The 23,944-nt window shown below is 47.0% G+C and overlaps 3 protein-coding genes across 3 annotated transcripts; all 3 read left to right on the top strand.

The window, feature by feature from the left end:
- Window positions 1-1,943: 1,943 nt before the first annotated feature.
- LOC143768764 (uncharacterized) lies at window positions 1,944-3,759 on the top strand. Its single transcript, XM_077257412.1, has 3 exons — window positions 1,944-2,058; window positions 2,259-2,657; window positions 3,069-3,759. The coding sequence occupies exons 2-3, from the start codon at window positions 2,259-2,261 to the stop codon at window positions 3,597-3,599; spliced, it is 930 nt and encodes a 309-aa protein (XP_077113527.1). The 5' UTR covers window positions 1,944-2,058; the 3' UTR covers window positions 3,600-3,759.
- Window positions 3,760-7,980: 4,221 nt separating this feature from the next.
- Window positions 7,981-10,756, top strand: LOC143770583 (uncharacterized). Its single transcript, XM_077260346.1, has 6 exons — window positions 7,981-8,283; window positions 9,030-9,113; window positions 9,284-9,367; window positions 9,449-9,559; window positions 9,636-9,722; window positions 10,557-10,756. The coding sequence occupies exons 1-6, from the start codon at window positions 8,016-8,018 to the stop codon at window positions 10,688-10,690; spliced, it is 768 nt and encodes a 255-aa protein (XP_077116461.1). The 5' UTR covers window positions 7,981-8,015; the 3' UTR covers window positions 10,691-10,756.
- A 9,523-nt stretch (window positions 10,757-20,279) lies between these two features.
- On the top strand, window positions 20,280-23,168 carry KLHDC7A (kelch domain containing 7A). Its single transcript, XM_077260345.1, has one exon. The coding sequence runs from the start codon at window positions 20,433-20,435 to the stop codon at window positions 22,593-22,595; it is 2,163 nt and encodes a 720-aa protein (XP_077116460.1). The 5' UTR covers window positions 20,280-20,432; the 3' UTR covers window positions 22,596-23,168.
- The last annotated feature ends 776 nt before the right edge of the window (window positions 23,169-23,944 follow it).

Here is a 23,944-nt window from a genome sequence, read left to right as displayed (position 1 = left end):
GTTCCAGTTCTGTATACATCCTACAAACAGCTGATTGGTGGGTGGGACGGTTGATGACCCATTCTAAGTCCTGGACAACCCCTTTAAATAGTAAACTCTGCTCATTTTGATTTTAAAGTGAAATACAATTTTAATTAAAATAAGTCACTTATGGGATTTTAGGAGCGCCTATAGCTTTAAGGCCACCTTTTGCCCGTACATTAGTGCGCCCCTATGCCAGCACACCTTTTCATTTGCCATATGTGCGGTAGTCGGCATGCGCGTTTCCGAGTCATGTAACGCTTGTGTGCCGTGCATGGTGAAACGTGTCGGCTGCCGTGGACTAATGCGGAGGTTCCGGTCATCGCTTTTATCGCCAGCCTCCCCGTCTTGCATACGGAATATTCCCTCCATTTAATCCGTCGTACTTGTTTGACTTTCATGTAAAAAGTGTCTGCTGTGAAATCTCTCCCAGCGCGGATAGGAGGCGGGCGATATCGAGGCGCGCACAATAAGGCATTAATCCTGGATGAAATAACTTGTTTATTTCAGTTTTACACTTCGCATTTGCCGGAGATATTGTGATCCGCCCTTTCAGCAAACATTGGGGGTGCTAAACTTATCCGAAAGGAGACAAAAGCAAAGCGGGGACGCTGTGTACACAAGCCGCTGTAGTCTCCAATTATCTTTTAATTCCGCCGCTGTCTTCATTTATTTCTTTCATCTCCTTGTTCTCTTTTAAAATAATTTATTTCAGCGAGTGCGTCTCAGCCCCTGGGACCGCATCCAGATTCCGATATTTCAGTACGTGGAGGCGCCAGATGCTGCCAGTCAAAAATAAAGTCGGTGGCAGAAGCTTAAAATTAGATTTCCATACCAAACCAAGAACAGGTTGTGAATCGACATTGAACCTTCAATGGTGGAAGTGGTGGGTGTAATACATGCGGAATCTGAACATTTGTATCAATCTTCTCTAAGATGTTTTTTTTTTTTCTTGTAGTGTTTATTATATTCCTTCACATCCACATAGATAATGTAAGGGATCCGAATGTTATATTAACATTTTCAGGGCCCCCTTGAAACTCCACTCAGGCTCCACCTGCGAACCTTCCACAGTCCCACCGTCCATTCTTGGAAAAACTCCACTTCTGCATCACATCCTCACCAATCACACATAAAGGTACCGTCACACTAAACAACTTTGTAACGATAACGATAGCGATCCGTGACGTTGCAGCGTCCTAAATAACGATATCGTTAAGTGTGACACGCAGCAGCGACCTGGATCCCGCTGTGATATCGTTGGTCGGGGCTAGAGGTCCAGAACTTTATTTGGTCGTTAGGTCGGCTTGTATCGTCATGTATGACATTAAAAGCAACGACGCCAGCAACGATCAAAGGGGGGCGTCGCAGCGTCTCGTTCTAGCCAGGTAGGCGTTTAACATTACAAAAAGAGACACCCTCAGTCGTGATGGCATTAATCATTACGCCACAAAAGGTGACGTCTTTTCTTTTCAATTTCAACTAAAAAGGAGACACTATAACGTAAATCACATTAAAAAGGAGACGCCATACAATACTGAGATTATAAAACGGGACGCCTTTTAATAGGATTTCATTTTAAGGAGATGCAATCGTGACATACATAAACAAAGGTGATGACTCATAACAGTACATACCAAACGAGACACCTTTGTACATTACAAAAAGGGGGCTTTTCCAAAACATTTAATTAAGAAAGGTGACGCTTTTCAGTACAAAAGATGACGGTCTGGGAGGTGTCATGTACATTAAGGGGGCTCTAACAATACATTACATTAATTAAATTGGCCTGGAATGACTGGCTGTGACACCATCTACCTGTGAACGCTGATTGGCCATAGTGGGATCTATAGCTGCGTTCCGAAATAAAAAAAAAAGCGACTCTATAGTCTTGCCTTTGGGATCACTTGTGCGTCCTCCGCTACTTGTGCGTCATATTTTGCAAACCAGAACTCTGCAACGTCTTCATTCTGTATCCTTCAACAGTGCAATCCAGAACTCTGCAACGTCTTCATTCTGAATCCCATAACTACAACAGTAAGTTATATTTTTGTGCTGTTTGTTTCATTTGCCATGCAGCAATGCTAATTTATGTGTATTGTAGAGTGATGTATACGAGATCTCTGCAGAGATCCGTTTGAGCGTGCAAGTTTTTAAACAATTACGCTGTTGCGCTTGTTGGCAGCCATTTTGAGCGTTAAATTTCTTAATGTAACTTAACTATTTCTTTCTTTCAGATGTCTACCAATGACAATGAATTTGTGCGGGCACTCATTGATATGTACCGCTCCCTGCCCTGTCTGTGGAAAATAAAGTCTGCGGATTACAGCAACCGCAACTTGAAGAGAGCTGCATACGAGAAGCTGGTGGCCCTTCACAAAGAGCATCAGCCCACAGAATCTGTGGATGAAACGATTGTGCGTAAAAAGTTACAGGCTCTCCGCACAGTCTACAAAAAAGAGCTGAACAAGGTTGAAAAGTCCAAGAAGTCTGGGGCCGGAGCCGACGACGTGTATGTGCCAAAGTTGTGGTACTTTGACCTGCTGGCGTTCACACGGGACCAGGAAATCCCTCGCCCGGCCCAGACTGTGACAAGTCTTTGTGCGCCATCAGCTGAAGAGTCTCCTGACGAGCATGTAAGTACCCCCTAGCTTCCCTGCTTGTAGGATGCCGTGTGTCCTATATGTATGTGAGACTGCATGGTTTCCAATTATAATAATTCACGTTTTTCATGTTTAATCCACCAGATAATAACAGTTGCCACTTCCTGTTCAGATAACTATGTCCAAACAGTCCTTCCCAACCTTTTCAATGCTGTCTTATTGCAAAAGTCTACTATAATGTAACTTTTTTGTCTTCCGCACAATCGTGCAGTATAGCCGGCAAAAGTAGTTAAGCTCTGTAACCCCTGTGGTTTTCTACCTAGATAATAACTGTTCCTCATTGCTTCCCACGCACGGGCATACTGGTGTTGGGGAGGTGGGGGCTCTTTAGGGCTGTGATGTTTGTATGTTATTGACTTTTTATTTTTTTTTCTGTACTCGCAGGTGCCTCCTGAACAGCTCGATACACTGGAAGGGACCGATAGCGATACCCCTCATTTCTCCGCAAGCCCGTGTGTTGAGGAGCAGACAGGTGAAAAGCGGCCATCTCGCAAAAGAAAGGCAACTGCAGGTCAACCGGTGGATCTCCTGGCACTGGCCAACAAGATAATGATCCAGCATGACACAACCCGGCTCTCCGGCTTTCCAACCTTCGTAGGGGAACGGTTAAACAGTCTGGACCAGACCCAGCGAAGAAACGCGGAGAGATTGATACTTGAGGTGTTGAACGCGGCAGACGCTGGCAAACTGAGTGACACTTCAATGATGACCATCGGCGACCGTCAGCCCAGTGGCCAGCTTTATTGGGGGCCTCAGCAGGAGCCCATTCACAGCACTCCTGTCCGCAGACCGGCCCCACCTCATTTGCAGTTCCGTACACCACCTCCACACCCTTCTTTTGGTGACTATTTGCAAGGACCTTCTACGGCCACACAGCCGTACAGCGAGATTGACAACTACTATCAGCAGCTGTAGTGTTCTTGGACAGAAACCAATAGACTTCCGTTTCATAAGCACTTTATGCCTTCCCTTTTTTTTTATTTATTTATTTTTTTTTTTAACTTTTGGTTACTGAGCCACATTTTTCCCAAGTTACGGTTGTAATATGTTAATAAACTTTGTAAGCTTTACATGTAACAATTTATTTTGATTTATTGTTTACTGTGTCACATAATGTATGAATGAATATATATATATATAGCAGGGGTGAGACACATGGGGAGCGTCATGGGTAGAGAGATATATATGGGATGGCAGGGGTGAGACACATGGGGAGCGTCATGGGGAGAGAGATATATATGGGATGGCAGGGGTGAGACACATGGGGAGCGTCATGGGGAGAGAGATATATATGGAATGGCAGGGGTGAGACACATAGGGAGTGTGATGGGGAGAGAGATATATATGGGATTGCAGGGGTGAGACACATGGGGAGCGTCATGGGGAGAGAGATATATATGGGATGGCAGGGGTGGGGTGAGACACATGGGGAGCGTCATGGGGAGAGAGATATATATGGGATGGCAGGGGTGAGACACATGGGGAGCGTCATGGGGAGAGAGATATATATGGGATGGCAGGGGTGAGACACATGGGGAGCGTCATGGGGAGAGAGATATATATGGAATGGCAGGGGTGAGACACATAGGGAGTGTGATGGGGAGAGAGATATATATGGGATTGCAGGGGTGAGACACATGGGGAGCGTCATGGGGAGAGAGATATATATGGGATGGCAGGGGTGAGACACATGGGGAGTGTCATGGGGAGAGAGATATATATGGGATTGCAGGGGTGAGACACATGGGGAGCGTCATGGGGAGAGAGATATATATGGAATGGCAGGGGTGAGACACATGGGGAGCGTCATGGGGAGAGAGATATATATGGGATGGCAGGGGTGAGACACATGGGGAGCGTCATGGGGAGAGAGATATATATGGGATGGCAGGGGTGAGACACATGGGGAGCGTCATGGGGAGAGAGATATATATGGAATGGCAGGGGTGAGACACATGGGGAGCGTCATGGGGAGAGAGATATATATGGGATGGCAGGGGTGAGACACATGGGGAGCGTCATGGGGAGAGAGATATATATGGAATGGCAGGGGTGAGACACATAGGGAGTGTGATGGGGAGAGAGATATATATGGGATTGCAGGGGTGAGACACATGGGGAGCGTCATGGGGAGAGAGATATATATGGGATGGCAGGGGTGAGACACATGGGGAGCGTCATGGGGAGAGAGATATATATGGGATGGCAGGGGTGAGACACATGGGGAGCGTCATGGGGAGAGAGATATATATGGAATGGCAGGGGTGAGACACATAGGGAGTGTGATGGGGAGAGAGATATATATGGGATTGCAGGGGTGAGACACATGGGGAGCGTCATGGGGAGAGAGATATATATGGGATGGCAGGGGTGAGACACATGGGGAGCGTCATGGGGAGAGAGATATATATGGAATGGCAGGGGTGAGACACATAGGGAGTGTGATGGGGAGAGAGATACATATGTGTAGCGCCCCCACCGCCGCAGGGCCGAGGGGCACCCGGTACCGTTCCTCTGGGTCTCTGTCCTGGGGTAGTCACGGCGGCTAGGCCCGGTCCGTGACCCGGCTGAGGGGCGTACAATAAAGGTGGAGGTATGGGATGATGTTATGGTGCGGTGAAGTGCCGGTCGCAGTAAATAACGAAGACACCAGGTTGCAGTCTCTTTACCTCTTTACTGTAGGTTTCAGGGTCCTCAGTCCGGAATACGGTTCACCGGGCTGCGCAAGTCCGGCCGGTCTGATGGCACCTCCAGAATTCCCTTTGCAGGTGGAAATCTGTGTCTACCTGCTAGCGCTTGTGTGTTGCGGTCCTCCCCTGCTGTGCTTACGGGTTAGTCACGTAGACTGTGAAATGCATTGGTGTATGTGATACCTGGTCACATGAATTCCTTCAGTGCCACCAGACGTACCATAGCCCCCCTTAGCGGCAGAGCAACGGTACTGCAGCGACCAGGACTCTGGGGCGCTGCACATGGAATGGCAGGGGTGAGACACATAGCGAGCGTGCTGGGGGGAGAGATACATATGGAATGGCAGGGGTGTGTGTATATATATATATATATATATATATATATATATATATATATATATATATATATATATATAAAATCTTTAAATCAGTAAAGCACGAGGACAGACAATGCTGCGGACTCCCAAGATTCATATGTCTGATACAGAACTAGAGTATGTTGCATACATAGATATATTTATTCTTATGATTGATACAGAAGCTGAGTAATGTGACTAGATAGATATATCTTCATGTAGACATTGAAACAGAAAATGAATTTAATGGGTCTTCAACCAAATGGAACACGAGAGCACATCTACCCCAAAGAATGTAGTGCATAATACATGCTAAAAGTTATGACACGTAATGACAACAGTTGTGCTACTGCTGAAGATGCTGCCATGGGACAGCCCCTGGCCCATTGAAAAAGTTACAGTACTTCTCCCTGCAGATCATAGCATCATCAGAGTTCCTTCCGGATCCCAGACTTTCCAAGCCAGAAACCCTGTGCTCGTCTAGACGCCATTCGCCCTGGGTTACATCTCCGTTTGCAGGGTCAACAGAGTCAACATACTGTGGAGGGCTGTATGCACTGGCATCACGGCGGTGGAGAAAGTTGTGCAGGACGCAACAGGCAAGCACCACAGAGTCAATAGACGTTAGTTTCATGTTTAGTGGAGTGTGGAAAACCCGAAATCGGTTTGCCATAATGCCAAAAGCATTCTCCACAACGCGGCGAGCTCTGGAAAGTCGGTAATTAAAAATGCGCCGCTCCGGTGTCAGAGTTTTCTGGGAGAAGGGCTTCAGAAGGTTGGGATGCAGTGGGAACGCCTCATCTCCGACAAACACAAAGTTCAGGTTTTCAGTAGTGTCGCTGTTGGGCGGCAAGGCCAGTTTGTGTTCTTTCAAGCGTTCCCCAAAATCGGTGTGCTCCAAAACTCCGCCATCAGAAACTCTACCATTGATCCCTACAGCCACACTTATGAATTCATAGTTAGCATTAACGAGGGCCATGAGAATAACGCTGAAATAACCCTTATAATTGTAATAAAAAGAGCCAGAGTGTGGTGGTTGGGTGATGCGGACATGTTTCCCATCCAAGGCCCCACCGCAATTAGGGAACTGCCACTGCTGCTCAAATCCCTGGGAAATCTGTTGCCAATCATCCGGGGTCTCCGGGAAAGGCATGTAAGTGTGGTGTAAAAAAGAGATAATTGCTTTACATGTCTCTGGGATGAGGACGCTGAGCAGGGTTCGGGAAATAGCTGCGCAGTAATGCAAGTCTTGCATAGACCTGCCAGTCGCCAGGAACCGCAGCGTGACAGCCAGTCTCTCATCCACAGGGATAGCAGCTCTCATCTTGGTATTTTGCCGCCTGATATAAGGTTCCACACCTGCAAGCAGCACATTAAATGAATCCTCAGACATTCGCAGGTAGTTCCGGAAATCATGCGGGTTGTTCTCCTGCAGTTCCCTTATAAGGCCCATATGGGAAAATTGATTTCTCTTCTGCAGCCACTGTCTGGTCCACATGCGGCGCTGTCGCTTTGCACGATTGTTTCGCGCTTGAGCCTCCAGCTGGTTCTGAGCTTCTAGCAATAACGCAGCCGCAACAATCACAGGTACATCCGAAAGAGACATGGCAACCTGAGAAAGGAAAAAAAAAAATAAAAAATAAAAAATTACTACATATGATTTGTTTAAGTGACACAAGACATTCAACACTGTAATGTAGCGTTTACACATATGTTTTTGTGCCGCTTATAAGGCAAAGTTAACATTAGCGTTGCGTTTGGCGCTTCCGCGGCGATGCATGTGTCATGCGCCCCTATACTAAAGATGGGGGCCGCATGGACATGTGTTGCCCTAGTGTTTTGTGATGCATGCGTCAGGGTGCAGAGGACACCGCATGATGCAGTTTTTTGGTGCCCCTAAAACCATTTCAAAGTTAATGCATGTGTCACAAAATGCTGCATTGGTAATGCATTTACATTTGCATTCTGCGTTGCGTGTCCGACGCTGCACCGCTCAACAAAAAATGTTAACAAAAGATTAAAGGTACAATACATATACATGGCTAATAAACAGGGTTGACACAACAGCCGTTCCCCATGGATACCCAAGCCACTGAAACACAGAAACAAGGACGATGAGCGCTGCGGCTTGATAACAAGAACGCCAAAAAGAGATTTGTGGAGCCGGCGTAACAACAGCGACGCTGTGCAGAAACGGAGACGCTACAGCGATGCGGATCGCGCGGCAACACGCCTGAGTCCCTCCTCTGGGCGTGGTTAGGTGGTTCAGCGTTGTTACAGGCAAAATGGCGGCGCGCCAACGTTCAGCTCCTCTGGGGCGGCCTGAACTTGCATTTTTTGTGCAAAAAATGTATGCCCTGGATTATGAGGGCCTGGAGTCTGGACCTGCCCACCCCAACCTCCACAAGCAGGAGGTGCTGCGCCGCATTCGGCATATAATGGAGAGGAGGTTCGGCATCCGCCGCAGTGCGCTGCAGCTGCGCAAGAAGTGGGCTGACCTCCGCTACAAGACCCCACAGCTTCTGGCAGAGTTGCGGACGGAAACAAGGCGTGGTAAGTACCAGTATGGGGGAATCGGGTGCGGCGCGGTGTGTACGTCGTAGTGTGTGCGGCGCGGTGTGTGCTCCGTATTGTATGTGACGCGTTGCTGTGTGTGCTCCGTATTGTTATTCGGCGCTGTGTGTGCTCCATATTGTGCACGGCGCGGTGTGTGGTCCATATTGTGCGTGGCGCGGTGTGTGCTCCGTATTGTGTGTGGCGCGGTGTGTATGCCGTAGTACTGTGTGCGGCGCGGTGTGTGTGTGTGTGTGTGTGTGTGTGTGTGTGTGTGTGTGTGTGTGTGTGTGTGGGTGGGGGGGGGGGGGGGGGGGTTTGCGGGCGCCGAAATGAATTCTTGCCCCGGGTGGTAGAAACGCTAGATACACCTCTGGGTTGGAATGTGAAAAATGGTCAGGTCAGGGGTTACAGAATCTCCACCGAGATATAAAATTTTGGGATGTCCGCAATTGCCGTGCGGGGGAATCAGGAGACGCGCGCTGCCGTGAGGCACTTCCTAGTTATGCAATAATACGTGTCTCAGGCCAGGCAGACCATTCAACACCAGAGCCCCCAGACAATGCAGAGTCTAGCATCACTGGGAAGAGTGATCTCTATTTTCTGTATATGTACGTACATTTGGCGACTAAAAAATTCATTTGGCTCCTAACTTTTGCCGCCAATGGCGCCTAGGTATTTTTTTTACATTCTGGAGGCCTATACTTTTGGTGTCTAAATATTGCGGTTCTTTCATGTTTGTGTAGAGAGACATCGCAGGCAACAGGCACCAGCACCGGCCAGCACGCCTCCATCCGCCACCAGCGGCGGCCCACAGTCCGGGACATCACGTATGTTAACCATTATTCATTGCAATTTTATTACTGCATACGGGACATTAGAGGGGAGCTTTTCATTTGGCTCCTAACTTTTGCTGCCAATGGCGCCTACGTATTTTTATTGATTCTGGAGCCCTGTACTTTTGGTGTCAAAATATTGCGCTTCTTTAATGTTTGTTTAGAGAGACGGCGCCGGCAACAGCCACCAGCACCAGCCAGCATGCCTTCATCCGCCACCAGCGGCAGCCCACAGCCCGGGACATCACGTATGTTAACCATCATTCTTTGCAATTTTATTACTGCATACGGAAAATTAGAGGGGAGCTAAAATATTGTATACATTACAGACGCAGTAAGGACCAGGAGCGATAGCACCCCACCGCAGGCCACAACACCACCCTTCCGCCACTCATCATCCTCCCCCGGGTCGGCGGCATTCTCCCCAGAGGCCACCATTCGTAAGTGACCAAAACTGCGAGTGCTTCACCACACCGTGTTCAATTGTTAACCAGATATGTATTTGCTTCCTTTTAGCTGCGGCAGCTGTGGCACGAGCGAGGGGATGGGAGGTGAGCAGCTCTTCCACCTCTTCCGGGGATGAACAGCCGGCGTCCCTTCTACGTAAGTATACAGACAGTGGGAGGGGTTATCGGTGGGATGTCACATTTGACTAGTGTTGAGCATTCCGATACCGCAAGTATCGGGTATCAGCCGATACTTGCGGTATCGGAATTCCGATACAGAGTTCCAATACTTTTGTGGTATCGGGAATTGGTATCGGATCCATATTCATATGTAAAATAAAGAATTAAAATAAAAAATATGGATATATTCACCTCTCCGGAGGCCCCTGGACCTTACCTATGTAACCGGGAGCCTCGGTTCCTATAAGAATGAGCCCGTGAAGGACCTGCAATGACGTCGCGGCTTCTGATTGGTCGCGTGAGCGGTCACATGAGCGGTCACGCGACCAATCAGAAGCCGCGACGTCATCGAAGGCCCGTCACGCACTCATTCTTAGGAACGGAGACTCCCGGTTACATCGGTAAGGTCCAGGGACTTCCAGAGAGGTGAGTATATCCATTTTTTTTTTTTTTTAATTTTACAAATGAATATGGATCCCAGTGCCTGAAAGAGTTTCCTCTCTTTCAGACCCTGGGAACCATTCCGATACTTTGCGTCCCATTGAAATGCATTGGTATCGGGTATCGGTATCGGCGAGATCCGATATTTTGCCGGTATCGGCCGATACTATCCGATACCGATACCAATGCATATTGGAAGGTATCGCTCAACACTACATTTGACAATGACAAGATCGATAAAAAAAAAAAAAAACATTCTCGCCCTCTGGGACAGGACCAAATTGAGTGTGTAGTAAATCTCAGGGAATGTTCACACATGCCGTATTTACAGCGTAATCACCGTCCGTTCTCCGACCTCTTCTATCCACAGAATCGACCACCTTGAGAGAGCTGCTGGCCAAGCAGAAGCGGCTGGAGGGGACAGCAGAGCGCCTGCTGAAGCAGGTGAAACAGCAGGGACGCACGCTGCGACACCTGTTAGCCCACCGCCGTGGGAGGATTTAGTTTTTTTTTGTTTAAAAAAAAAAAAGTTTAAAAAGTTGTTTTATAAAAAAAAAGTTATTACCTTTATTTTGTGTGCTGTTTCAATTTACTAGCGGAGCAGGCCAGGGCCAGCCAAGCCAAGGCAGACACAAAAGAGTTGGTTTACATTTCCATAAAGTGTGCAAAAAAAATGGCAGACAGCGCAAAAGAGTTTGCAAACAACATCCTAAAGTGCCTCCATCTTGTGCGTCCGCTTGCCAGATGCACAAGATAGCTGCCAGAGATGTTTTATACATCATTATACTGTGTACGTAGATAAGCATTGCTACATAGCCATAACTATACACAGAAGAAACAAACAACAACTCAAAGATATTTCTTACCGTTGATGTGCAAGAAGAGAACCGATGAAGACGCTGGCTGTATAGAATACGGCGTTCCGGACAGAACGTTCACGGGAGAAGAGATCGTAGCTGGTGAAGGACGCTGGATAGGCAGAAGAACGTGAAGACGCAGCTCTCAAACAATATGAATCAGTCGCTGTAGAGTCGCGGTTTATATTCCGGGACGCCGGAACGTCACATCCTGGGTGTCGCCCAGTGGAAAACACACCTATCTGGCTACGCTTGTAATCTATCAGATCGTTACCACTGCTGTTTGACATGGAGCAAACAACCAGCGAGAACGATCCGTGAGTCGCTGTCACGTCACTGTATCGCTCCTGTATCGTTCGGAAGTTGGTGTGTTTGACGTCTCTACAGCGATCTAAACAACGACGCTGTAGCGATCGCGTTTTGGTCGGATCGTTGTCTATATCGCTGCAGCGTCGTTTAGTGTGACGGTACCTTAACAGTTCCCATCACCAGATCACATACATAGCCAGCAGATTATGTTTTGGCCAAAAGATTTTTTAATTCGCCACTATGACAAGGTAGACTCTCTTGTCCAGGCTCTACTGTAACTTATTAAACATTTGTTAAAATATCCAATACAATTTTAGGTATATCTTTCTTTATTTTTCAATTTTTATAATGACCAATAATATCACATACAAGGAACAAATACCACAGCACCATGACCGTATCACATATTACCACCACATGGTGACCAATAATACCACATACAAGGAACAAATACCGTCACACCATGACCAGATTATATATTACCACCACATAGTGACCGAAAACTACAATGCTGATCAATAATTCAAAATAAACACAATGCTAATGCCATTATACACAGGAGATCTGTACTTAGTATACAGTGTCCGTGTACAGGTAATACAGTGAACACCGGTGACATTATACACAGGAGCTCTGTATATAGTGTACAGGTAATACAGTGATCACCAGTGACATTATACACAGGAGCTCTATATATAGTGTACAGGTAATACAGTGATCACCAGTGACATTATACACAGGAGCTCTGTATATAGTGTACAGGTAATACAGTGATCACCAGTGACATTATACACAGGAGCTCTGTATATAGTGTACAGGTAATACAGTGATCACCGGTGACATTATACACAGGAGCTCTGTATTTTAGTGTCAGTGTACAGGTAATACCCGCTGACGTCAGTGTTGTGAACTCTATTTCTGGGCTCCCTCTTGTGGTCACAAGTGGTACTGTGTGAGTGCTGTCTTTCTGCAGGTTTGTGACTGGCATCAGCTGTCTCGTTATCTGTGGCCTGGTTTTCTATTTAAGCTCACTTGGACTCTCAGTCTATGCCTGCTGTCAATGTATTCAGTGCTATTCTGATTCCTTCTGACTACCTTGCTCCCAGTCTCTTCAAGAGAAGCTAAGTTTCCGTTTTGTTCATTTTTTGATCATCAGTGTTCTATATGTTTCTTGTCCAGCTTGCTAATATGTGATTTCCCAGCTTGCTGGTAGCTCTGGGGGCTGAGTTTCTCCCCCCACACCGTTAGTTGGTGTGGGGGTTCTTGAATTCTCAGCGTGGATATTTTGGTAGGGTTTTTTACTGACCGCACAATTCGCTATCTGTCTTCTGCTATCTAGTATTAGCGGGCCTCATTTGCTGAATCTGTTTTCATTCCTACGTGTGTCTTTTCTCCTTACCTCACCGTTATTATTTGTTGGGGGGCTTCCTATATCTTTGGGGTTATTTCTCTTGAGGCAAGTGAGGTCTTGCTTTCTCTTTAGGGGTAGTCAGTTTCTCAGGCTGCGTCGAGACGTCCAGGATTTTAGGCACATTCACCGGCTACCTTTAGTGTGTTTGGATAGGATCAGGTTTTGCGGTCAGTCCAGTTACCACCTCCCTAGAGCTCGTGTCTATGTTTAGTTACTTAGCTAGTATTTCCTGTGATCCCCAGCCACTGGGATCATAACTGTACAGCAGGCCAAAGAAGTGTTTAATGCATCGTATGAAGTGGGCATTTGAGGAGTGGCGACATTTGCTCGAGGGAGCTAAGCATCGTGTGGTGGTCTTGACTGATCACAAAAATCTGATTTATCTCGAGTCTGCCAAGCGCCTGAATCCTAGACAGGCTCGTTGGTCGTTGTTTTTCTCCCGTTTCGATTTCGTGGTCTCGTACCTGCCTGGTTCGAAGAACGTGAAGGCTGATGCCCTTTCTAGGAGTTTTGTGCCTGACTCTTCGGGAGTTTCAGAACCGGCTGGTATCCTCAAAGAGGGAGTGATTTTGTCTGCCATTTCCCCAGATTTGCGACGAGTGCTGCAGAAATTTCAGGCTGATAGACCTGACCGTTGCCCACCAGAGAGACTGTTTGTCCCAGATAGATGGACCAGCAGAGTTATTTCCGAGGTTCATTCTTCGGTGTTGGCAGGTCATCCTGGGATTTTTGGTACCAGAGATTTGGTGGCTAGGTCCTTCTGGTGGCCTTCCTTGTCGCGGGATGTGCGTTCCTTTGTGCAGTCCTGTGGGATTTGTGCTCGGGCTAAGCCTTGCTGTTCTCATGCCAGCGGTTTGCTTTTGCCTTTGCCTGTCCCGAAGAGGCCTTGGACGCACATTTCCATGGATTTTATTTCAGATCTTCCAGTATCTCAGAGAATGTCTGTCATCTGGGTGGTGTGTGATCGTTTTTCCAAAATGGTCCATTTGGTGCCCTTGCCTAAGTTGCCTTCCTCCTCCGATTTGGTTCCTTTATTTTTTCAGAATGTGGTTCGCTTGCACGGCATCCCTGAAAATATTGTGTCTGACAGAGGATCCCAGTTTGTGTCCAGATTTTGGCGGATTTTTTGTGCTAAGATGGGCATTGATTTGTCTTTTTCGTCGGCCTTCCATCCTCAGACGAATGGCCAAACCGAGCGAACTAATCAGACGTTGGAAACTTATTTAAGATGTTTTGTTTCTGCTGATCAGGATGATTGGGTGACTTTTTTGCCATTGGCCGAGTTTGCCCTTAATAATCGGGCTAGTTCTGCTACTTTGGTTTCGCCTTTTTTCTGCAATTCTGGTTTTCATCCTCGTTTTTCCTCGGGTCAGGTTGAGCCTTCTGACTGTCCGGGGGTGGATTCTGTGGTGGATAGGTTGCAGCAGATTTGGAACCATGTGGTGGACAATTTGAAGCTGTCACAGGAGAAGGCTCAGCGCTTTGCCAACCGCCGTCGCGGTGTTGGTCCCCGACTTCGTGTTGGGGATTTGGTATGGCTGTCTTCTCGGTATGTTCCTATGAAGGTTTCCTCTCCTAAATTCAAGCCTCGCTTCATCGGTCCTTATAAGATTTTGGAAATCCTTAACCCGGTGTCTTTTCGTTTGGACCTCCCAAAATCGTTTGCCATTCATAATGTGTTCCATAGGTCTTTGTTGCGGAGGTATGTGGTGCCTGTGGTTCCTTCTGTTGAGCCTCCTGCTCCGGTGCTGGTTGAGGGCGAATTGGAGTACGTGGTGGAGAAGATCTTGGATTCTCGTATTTCCAGACGGAGGCTTCAGTATTTAGTTAAGTGGAAGGGCTATGGTCAGGAGGATAATTCCTGGGTTGTCGCCTCTGATGTCCATGCGGCCGATTTGGTTCGTGCCTTCCATGCGGCTCATCCTGATCGCCCTGGGGGTCTTGATGAGGGTTCGGTGACCCCACCTCAAGGGGGGGTACTGTTGTGAACTCTATTTCTGGGCTCCCTCTTGTGGTCACAAGTGGTACTGTGTGAGTGCTGTCTTTCTGCAGGTTTGTGACTGGCATCAGCTGTCTCGTTATCTGTGGCCTGGTTTTCTATTTAAGCTCACTTGGACTCTCAGTCTATGCCTGCTGTCAATGTATTCAGTGCTATTCTGATTCCTTCTGACTACCTTGCTCCCAGTCTCTTCAAGAGAAGCTAAGTTTCCGTTTTGTTCATTTTTTGATCATCAGTGTTCTATATGTTTCTTGTCCAGCTTGCTAATATGTGATTTCCCAGCTTGCTGGTAGCTCTGGGGGCTGAGTTTCTCCCCCCACACCGTTAGTTGGTGTGGGGGTTCTTGAATTCTCAGCGTGGATATTTTGGTAGGGTTTTTTACTGACCGCACAGTTCGCTATCTGTCTTCTGCTATCTAGTATTAGCGGGCCTCATTTGCTGAATCTGTTTTCATTCCTACGTGTGTCTTTTCTCCTTACCTCACTGTTATTATTTGTTGGGGGCTTCCTATTTCTTTGGGGTTATTTCTCTTGAGGCAAGTGAGGTCTTGCTTTCTCTTTAGGGGTAGTCAGTTTCTCAGGCTGCGTCGAGACGTCCAGGATTTTAGGCACGTTCACCGGCTACCTTTAGTGTGTTTGGATAGGATCAGGTTTTGCGGTCAGTCCAGTTACCACCTCCCTAGAGCTCATGTCTATGTTTAGTTACTTAGCTAGTATTTCCTGTGATCCCCAGCCACTGGGATCATAACACGTCAGCTGCCGGTCTGTGATTGGCTGGCGGCTGTTAACTGTTGTCATGCGGGAGGAAACCAGTCTGCTCATTGGGCCCCATATGCCAGTAAGGGCAGTAATGCCCGGATGGCGGCCCTGCCCATGTCCATCAGGTTTTGGAACAAATTCAGCCAGAAATCTAATGCAAATCTCCCTCAATAGGCCTCAGTGGTTTCCAGCTGTGGCTGCCACGTTATAGATCAATGATAGTAATTAGGATCTATCGGATACACCCAAGACCCCGGTCCATCAAGTTCAACTTTTCTCCACTAATTATATTACCTATTTCTACTTTTTTTTTTTTCAGAAAGCAAAAACAGTATCATAAGAAAGTGATCAGTGAAAATAAAGTAATGTTTCTTGTGGCTTGGTTGTGGATCCTTAGGGAAGCAACTGATCGACAGCATAGGAGCATGGTCACAGCACAAAAATATGAAGTGTGGCACAGAAGAGAGGGACGCGGCACAGGAGAGAGGGACGGGGCACAGGAGAGAGGGACGCGGCACAGGAGAGTAGGAAGCGGAACAGGAGAGTGGGACGCGGCACAGGAGAGAGGGACACGGCACAGGAGAGAGGGACGGGGCACAGGGAAGAGGGACGGGGCACAGGGGAGAGGGACGCGGCGCAGGAGAGAGCGACGCGGCACAGGAGAGAGGGAAGCGGCACAGGAGAGAGGGAAGCAGCACAGGAGAGAGGGAAGCGGCACAGGAGAGAGGGACGCGGAACAGGAGAGAGGGACGCGGAACAGGAGAGAGGGACGCGGCACAGGAGCAAGGGACGCGGCACAGGAGCGAGGGACGCAGCACAGGAGCGAGGGACGCGGCACAGGAGAGAGGGATGCGGGACAGGAGAGTGGTAAACAAAAAGGAGAGTGAGAAACTGCAAGGATTGGGGGATATGGCACAAGAGTGAAGAGCTTAGTTTAGGACAGAACCAACATCAACAGGAGAGTAGCTCAGGAACCAGACGTAGAATCAATGGGACAAGTCAAAAGTGTAATCAAGAATACGCAAAGGTCGAGTTGTACTACAAGTACAAAAATAACAAATTGTGTCAGAAAGCCATACTGATGCAATTAGCTCTGAGCTTGTCTGTATTAGGTGCAGGAGCGGCCTTTTATTGCATACACTACTTTGGTCAGGGGTGGACACAGATAGTAGACAGGTACTATAACTATACAAGGTCCCTCACTTATACCAAAACTCCTCATAAAGCACCTAGTTATTTCTCTCCAACAATCCACATTGTGAGTTATGAAGCTTATTAGCTCGTCCCCTTACGTGCAATGTCATTGAAAGTAGGAAACTGCTTTAAAGATGGCAGCACGTACCCTAACTTTTTAGGCTGCTGTGAAGCTGCACAAGTTGCATTAATGATTTGCTCGTCCATGACTTTGGTCAATAAAACATAAAAGAGCAGTGCATGGCGTGGTTTCTTTTTTTCATTCTACAAAGTGATCACAGTGATGGACTGAAAACACATTCGTCTGAATGAGCCCTTAGTCTATTGTAGGTGGTCAACCCCTGTCAAGAACTGAATTACACTGTGACTTTGAGAGACTATGCTCCCCTTTGATTTGTGTGCCGCTGGACTACTACTTTTCCCCCATGCAGCTTGCTGTGTGTTGGTTTGAGCAAGCAAGAAGTGTCTGTTCTCGAAGTGTAGAGAGGGACTTGTGCCTATGAGAGACAGTATGTGATGGTGCGATGTGGTGTTTGGGGTATCATTCTGTCTATGTTCATAGTTTTAGGGTACCGTCACACAGTACCATTTTAATCGCTACGACGGCACGATCCGTGACGTCGCAGCGATCGTATGAATATCGCTCCAGCGTCGTAGACTGCGGTCACACGGTGCAATCACGGCGCTGGAGCGATGCCGAAGTCCCCGGTAACCAGGGTAAACATCGGGTAACTAAGCGCAGGGCCGCGCTTAGTAACCCGATGTTTACCCTGGTTACCAGCGTAAACGTAAAAAAACCAAACAGTACATACTTACATTCCGGTGTCTGTCCCCGGCGTTCTGCTTCTCTCCACTGTGTAAGCGCCATAGCCGGAAAGCACAGCGGTGACGTCAGACGTCACCGCTGTGCTCGCTTTCCGGCCGGCGCTCACACTGCAGAGAAGCTGAGACGCCGGAGGACAGACACCGGAATGTGAGTATGTACTGTTTGTTTTTTTTACGTTTACGCTGGTAACCACGGTAAACATCGGGTTACTAAGCGCGGCCCTGCGCTTAGTTACCCGATGTTTACCCTGGTTACAAGCGAACACATCGCTGGATCGCTGTCACACACAACGATCCAGCGATGTCAGCGGGTGATCAAGCGACGAAAGAAAGTTCCATACGATCTGCTACGACGTACGATTCTCAGCAGGATCCCTGATCGCTGCTGCGTGTCAGACACTGCGATATCGTAACGATATCGCTAGAACGTCACGAATCGTACCGTCGTAGCGATCAAAATGGTACTGTGTGACGGTACCCTTACTCATTCTGTGTATTCTCCGTGTTGTCTAAAGCCTTAATTATCTTACAAAAGGTCCGATAATTGAATTAGATTAGTTACCATCTGCAGCCTGAATGTGTCCATTCCTCTTGATGAACCCCTGCTGACTTTTCCTGACTGTCCATTCATGACCCCTCTGCTCTCCAAATGCTGCAAATCACACCCTGTAGTGCCTTGATTTCTGAGGCACCATTGCCAGGTTTGAGGGGCCTGAAAACCATCCGACCTATCTGCCTACCCCTGGATATAAGGAGGGGGCCTGAGGAGGACATGAGACCAGTAAGAAAGATCCTTTGTGGGATGATGATGCTAAGGCCAGCACCCCAGGGAGACTTGTAGTAACCCTTATTAATCTGCGAAATATTGCTGGAGTAGCCCTATACGAAGAAGTATCTTGAGCCACACTGCCTTATTGATGTCTAAACGGAGGACAAATGCCCACCTCCCGGGGCATGTCCCATTACAGGACTGTATACATGTTCCTGGACCATTTTATCCTCTGTGTGGTGGATTGTTTTCTGGAACTTTTGGTTTGCATGTAAAAGATTCTTGGGGCTATTCATTCATCTCTCGCTCTGTTCATTGTGTGATACCGGAGTAGGACCCTGTGACACAGGACAATAATGTCACAATCCATTTTTGGATTCGTGCCAGCTCTGGTTCCACTTTTTTTTTAATGTAGCTTTTTTCCTTTCAGGACCAGCGGGGGTTAATGTCAGTTATTCCCTCGTGGGCAATCTGCTGCAACTGCAGAGTTGCTGGGTCAGCTGATGAGGGTGGTGACCACTCCCTCGTCCTTTAAATGGTCACCTGATGCATCAGCCGACTGTTGGTGATAGAGTTTCACTATGAAGACCAGCCGGGCAGTTGCAGCTCTCTGGTGTCAGCAATTTCTGGAGTTTTGGAGTGCTGTTTCTGTGTTATCGACGGTGTGGTGCTTGGCAGCAGTTGTAAGCTAAGTGTTGTGTTTATTCCTTGTCCCGCTCTTGTTTGTCACTTTCCCCTGTGTTTGTTACCATTTGCAGTGGTGAGACTAGCGCTCTTGCCGGCCAGTGCACTAGCCAGGGCAGTGTGAGGTGAAAGCGAGGGACAAGGTTCCTGATGGCAGTGGGGGGAGGACCCACTTAGGGCATTAGGGGAGAGCAGGGACAGACACAGGTTTGAGTTCAGGTGGTGACCATCAACATTCCCTATCGGTAGGGCCTTCCTCTCCCCTATACCATCCCGTTGTAAATGTGTTGTGCCGTCTGCAGACCAACCCCCAGTGGGGTTGTTATATATTTCGTGACAAATAAATCTGTCCTAACACTGAGAGACTGGTAAATGAACTATCTGCTTCAAGGGAGAAGATAGTGCTTGGCTACCACAGGATTTATCCCTGCATAAGAAGGAAGGAGTCGTATCGCACAGCCAACGTGGTTCTCCTCGAGCGCCTGTAACCTAAGAGAGAAAACAACACGGTGGTAAAAGTAATCCCTCAGCACTGAAAGTGCGAACGAGGCTTGCCTAGACCCGTAAGAAAACAAATCCATTATCCTGAAGGAAGAGCTCAGCACAACAAACTCGGCTCCACTACATCGGGACCAAGCAGAAGCAATCAGACTTTCTCTAAAGGGCTACAGAACTGTGAGTGTGACACCGGTGTTCAACTGTGTTAGGGTATAGAGCAGGCTTCTTTAGCCAGGGCACTGTAGCAGGGTGGCCCGATTATCGGAAGCAAGGTAGGAAGTTAGAATAGTTTGTAGAAATTGATTATGCTGTTTCTATTGAACTTTGCATTGCCATAGCAGGAGCGCAGCTTGTGTGACATGCTCCAGCTACCACTCCTATCTATTATTGCTATCATTACAAGAACTGTTAGTCTTATTTTCCAGCATATAATCCTCTGTCTTTCAATAAAGCCATTGTTTTGTTTCTGCCTCCTCATCTACTGTACCATATTTGAGTACTGCCCGGCAGTGTCATTCAGTCATCACTACACTATCTCCACAGAATTACCTGCCACAAAGGTGAGCTGTAAGTGACAGTGCTCCATGTAGGGAAACTGGTCAGTCTGGGTACTAATATGAAATATGAACGTGCACAAAATGGTACAGGGAAACGTACAACCTGTATTGACTTTGCAAACAGTAGACCAGTGTCATATTGTTTCCACGAGTGTTTGGTGACCTGCCTCAGGATAAACATGCAAAGCTGCGTGGAGCAGGTGGCAATACAGTCCTCCCCATTCTGTGCTGTAGGATTCCAGGCTGTTGAAACCAACTTGTGCCTAGATACAAGGTAGTGCTGGCAACAAAGGACTCTTCTCTAGAGCAGACCCAACTGGTTTTCAACAGCAAAGGTAATTACATGGATTCCGGACATTCCTGAGCTCTCACTTGATATAGAATAATGATTAACACCGTGTGGGAGACCGAAGTCTGGCAGTTGGACATGCAGCTGATAGGGAAAGTAGCGCTTACAGCCACTGCTGTATTTATATTGTCACTCGCCTATCGATTCTATAAGTTACGAAAACTAGAGGGCACTGGACCAAATGGCAAGCTTGACCCAGTCTGTGGTGCAGAGCAGAGCACTACCGAGGAAGCCCCTCTACAACATTACATAGATGATGAAACTTGTAATCTGAGATTCAGGTGTGTACACAACAACCTGCAGAGCAGCTCGGTCACAGAGCATGAAAACAAGAACCTTGCTGAGGAATCAGTCACTGCACGACAGGATCGAGAGGGATTTTTGACTGATGAGGTCACCTGCAAACATCAAAGTGGCCTCAAGAGTAACCAACTCCACGAAGATGATCCCCTGCAAAGCCAACCTCAACTTAGAGATGATACCTCCAGCCAAGATGAGTGTGACGGAGAGAAAGCCATCACCAAAACTCAGAGCCAAGACTACAGGCAGGACCCAGAAGGTGGAGAGATGCATGAAAAGTTGGAGCTGGCAAATGGTTCCTTGGGACAGGTTGCTCAAAATTTCCCCCCAAGTCACGAAAATCCAGAAGAAAAACGTCTCCAGAACATCTCCACAAAAATGCAAGAAGAAATCAGCACAGATGGAGGCCCAATGAAAACGTGTATGACTGGGGCACTAGGAGACAAGATGGTGAAGTTAAGCTCTCAGTTAGTCATAGATGACGATGAACATGTTCTCGACACTGAAGTTCATGGTGCCAAGTCACACCTTACAGATTTACCACCATCTACTAAAAAAGATATAAACATCACCAGTCAACAAGAACCAACTAATGTTGATGAAGATTACACAAAGGATAAAACACTACAAGAAACCATCGAGAAGCATAATGCCTTCAGAGACAACCAAGAGAGGGAAGACAATGACACAGAAACTCAAGACATCCAACCGAATATCACTTCTTGTATGGCAGCACCCTCATCATTCTCCATCCAACGAGATCAAGATGTGAACAAAGTAGTACAATTGGGACCAAATGACTACCACATTTCTTTGGATGAAGAGACCATGTCTGATGTACATCTTGATTTGGGAAACTGTTATGATGTCTTGTGCATGGCCAAGAAACACAAGCTCAATATCCTTATGGCGGCTGCCTACAAAATAATGAGTGATGACTACCTACAAGTCTTACAGAATCCAGCAGTCTATGGGAGACTCAACGCCACAGAGAGAGACCAAATTCTTGAGGAAAGGATGAAGGGGAAGCGTTTTGTGGTCGTTGCAGACATTGATACTCAAATTGATAATGCACTTGAAAACAACAGCAGTTTAAGTTATTACGACAGTGATAATAACCAGTGGCACGTCTTATCCACCATCCCAAGTGTAGCCGTCAGCCGGGGCTGCTCAATGGCCACCTTGTTCAACTATATATTCATCATACTTGGATCTGATGGTCTCGAAAGGCAAATGAAACCATCCAAACGTGTCTTCTGCTACAACCCCTTAACAGACAGTTGGAAAGAAATGGCTTCGCTCAAAGAGGCAAGACCTCACTGCAAACTTGTAGCCCTTGATGGTTACCTCTATGCAATTGGGGGGGAATGCCTTCACACCGTTGAAAAATATGACCCCCGTCAAAACAGATGGAGCTACATAGCGCCTCTTCCAAATGACACCTTTGCAGTTGCACATATGGGGACTGCGTATGATGATGAGATCTACGTGACGGGTGGAACCATTCGTTACATGCTCTTAAGATATAACAATCGAGAGAAAATTTGGAAGAAGTGTCTGATCGGTGGCAGCAAAGACAGGACAACAGAGATCGTAGCTGCCAACAGCTTTCTCTACCGCTTTGACCTGAACCGCAACATGGGGATAAGTGTCCACCGCTGCAATATCCGAGCCAGGATTTGGTATGAGTGTGCAACACACGCAATGCCCTACCCATCGCCCTTCCAGTGCGTGGTTATCGATAATAACATCTATTGCATTAGCAGAAACTTTCACCTGCGATTTCTGGCGGATGAAGTATCTCCCAGGTTTATGGATGTGGATCTACATACCGTGCCCTTGCCAAAGGGCATCCTCTATCCTCTTGTCCTTGTTCTGCCAGTCAAGGGCATACAATGAAGCAGCTGACAAAACAGTTTAAATATTTCTGCTTAATGGATACCCAAGTCGTAGGGAAGAAGTCAATGGAAACTTGTTAAGAGTCAGATCTTGACACAGACTGAAGCCACGTACAGGACATAAAAGCAGGAACGTGTTAATTATTCATTGTCTAGAACTGCAATTCTCATGACAAATGCACTGCTCTAAACTGCAGCTTCAAGCAAGTTCATCGCATTGCACTAAAGTCTGTTCTGCAAGACAGAAACTTTTTTTTCTTCTCCTTTTCTCCTAATACATATATTCTGTATTCATAAAGGCAGGAAGAGGGCGATAAATCCAGGAGCCTAGCAGGTAAAAACACCAACATTCATGGTAATTACTTCACATTGCTCAGTAACTCACAGATGAACTTTCGGAGATGGGATTTTTTTTCTTCAGATTTTGGGGGGGAGGGGGGGATGCATATTTTATGTCTATGTCTATGAGATCAGCATTAACTCGATAGATGATGAAGAAAATGTAACGAGACAAAGAACTTACAAAATATTTAGCATTATTAAAAGTGACAATGTAGAAGGTTATACTGTCGCCTATGTGATTTTACATGCACAAAAATCTGTACTGATCCAAGTAACCACAGGGTTAACATATAGCCACCATAACATGTGATTATATGACAGCAAGGCACATCAGAATAGTCCACGTCATATGCAAACAGAGATTGGGAATATTTGCTATGTAAATCATGTGCACACACTGTCAGTAATGGTATTGTTGTATCTATGACCCTTAAAGGGACAACACTGCGGTATTCCTATAGAGCCCCAATGTATCTAGAGTAAAAGATAAGGCAACATTGTCCATAGATGCATTGGAATAATATAGACAGCAGCAAAAGGTAAAAGGTATTGCTCCAGGGTCCTCACTGGGTACCTCGTTATTAAATCGCCATCTTACAGAATTCTCAAACAGTAGCGAAGGTTGAAGCCCCCTGATATCTCTCACCCCAGTGTCAGGAATGCTTAGGATATGTGCACATGATGTCTTTTTCAGGTGGATTTCACCCCGAATCCACCGCAAGAAGTGCCAGAAAATCAGAGTTATTCGCTTCACCTGCAGTGGTGTCCATTGTTCTGGCTTGTGGGTGTAGATAAGCAATTCCTCATCCTATATGTGCTCCCCGGGTATGGTCAGAGTACAGTCCAGGAATCGGGTGCTCAGATTCTATACATATTAGGTAATATATGGTCTATATATAATGGACAGGTAGCTTCATCCAAACACAAACCCCACGAGGTTCAACTGCCTCTTTTCCCATTTATAATGCCCTCTACCTCTTGTACTGCCCTCTGCACCTGCTTCCCATT

The sequence above is a fragment of the Ranitomeya variabilis genome, chromosome 4, assembly GCF_051348905.1.
Source record: "Ranitomeya variabilis isolate aRanVar5 chromosome 4, aRanVar5.hap1, whole genome shotgun sequence".
NCBI classification, from domain to species: domain Eukaryota; kingdom Metazoa; phylum Chordata; class Amphibia; order Anura; family Dendrobatidae; genus Ranitomeya; species Ranitomeya variabilis.
This window is presented reverse-complemented; position numbering and strand designations above follow the sequence as displayed.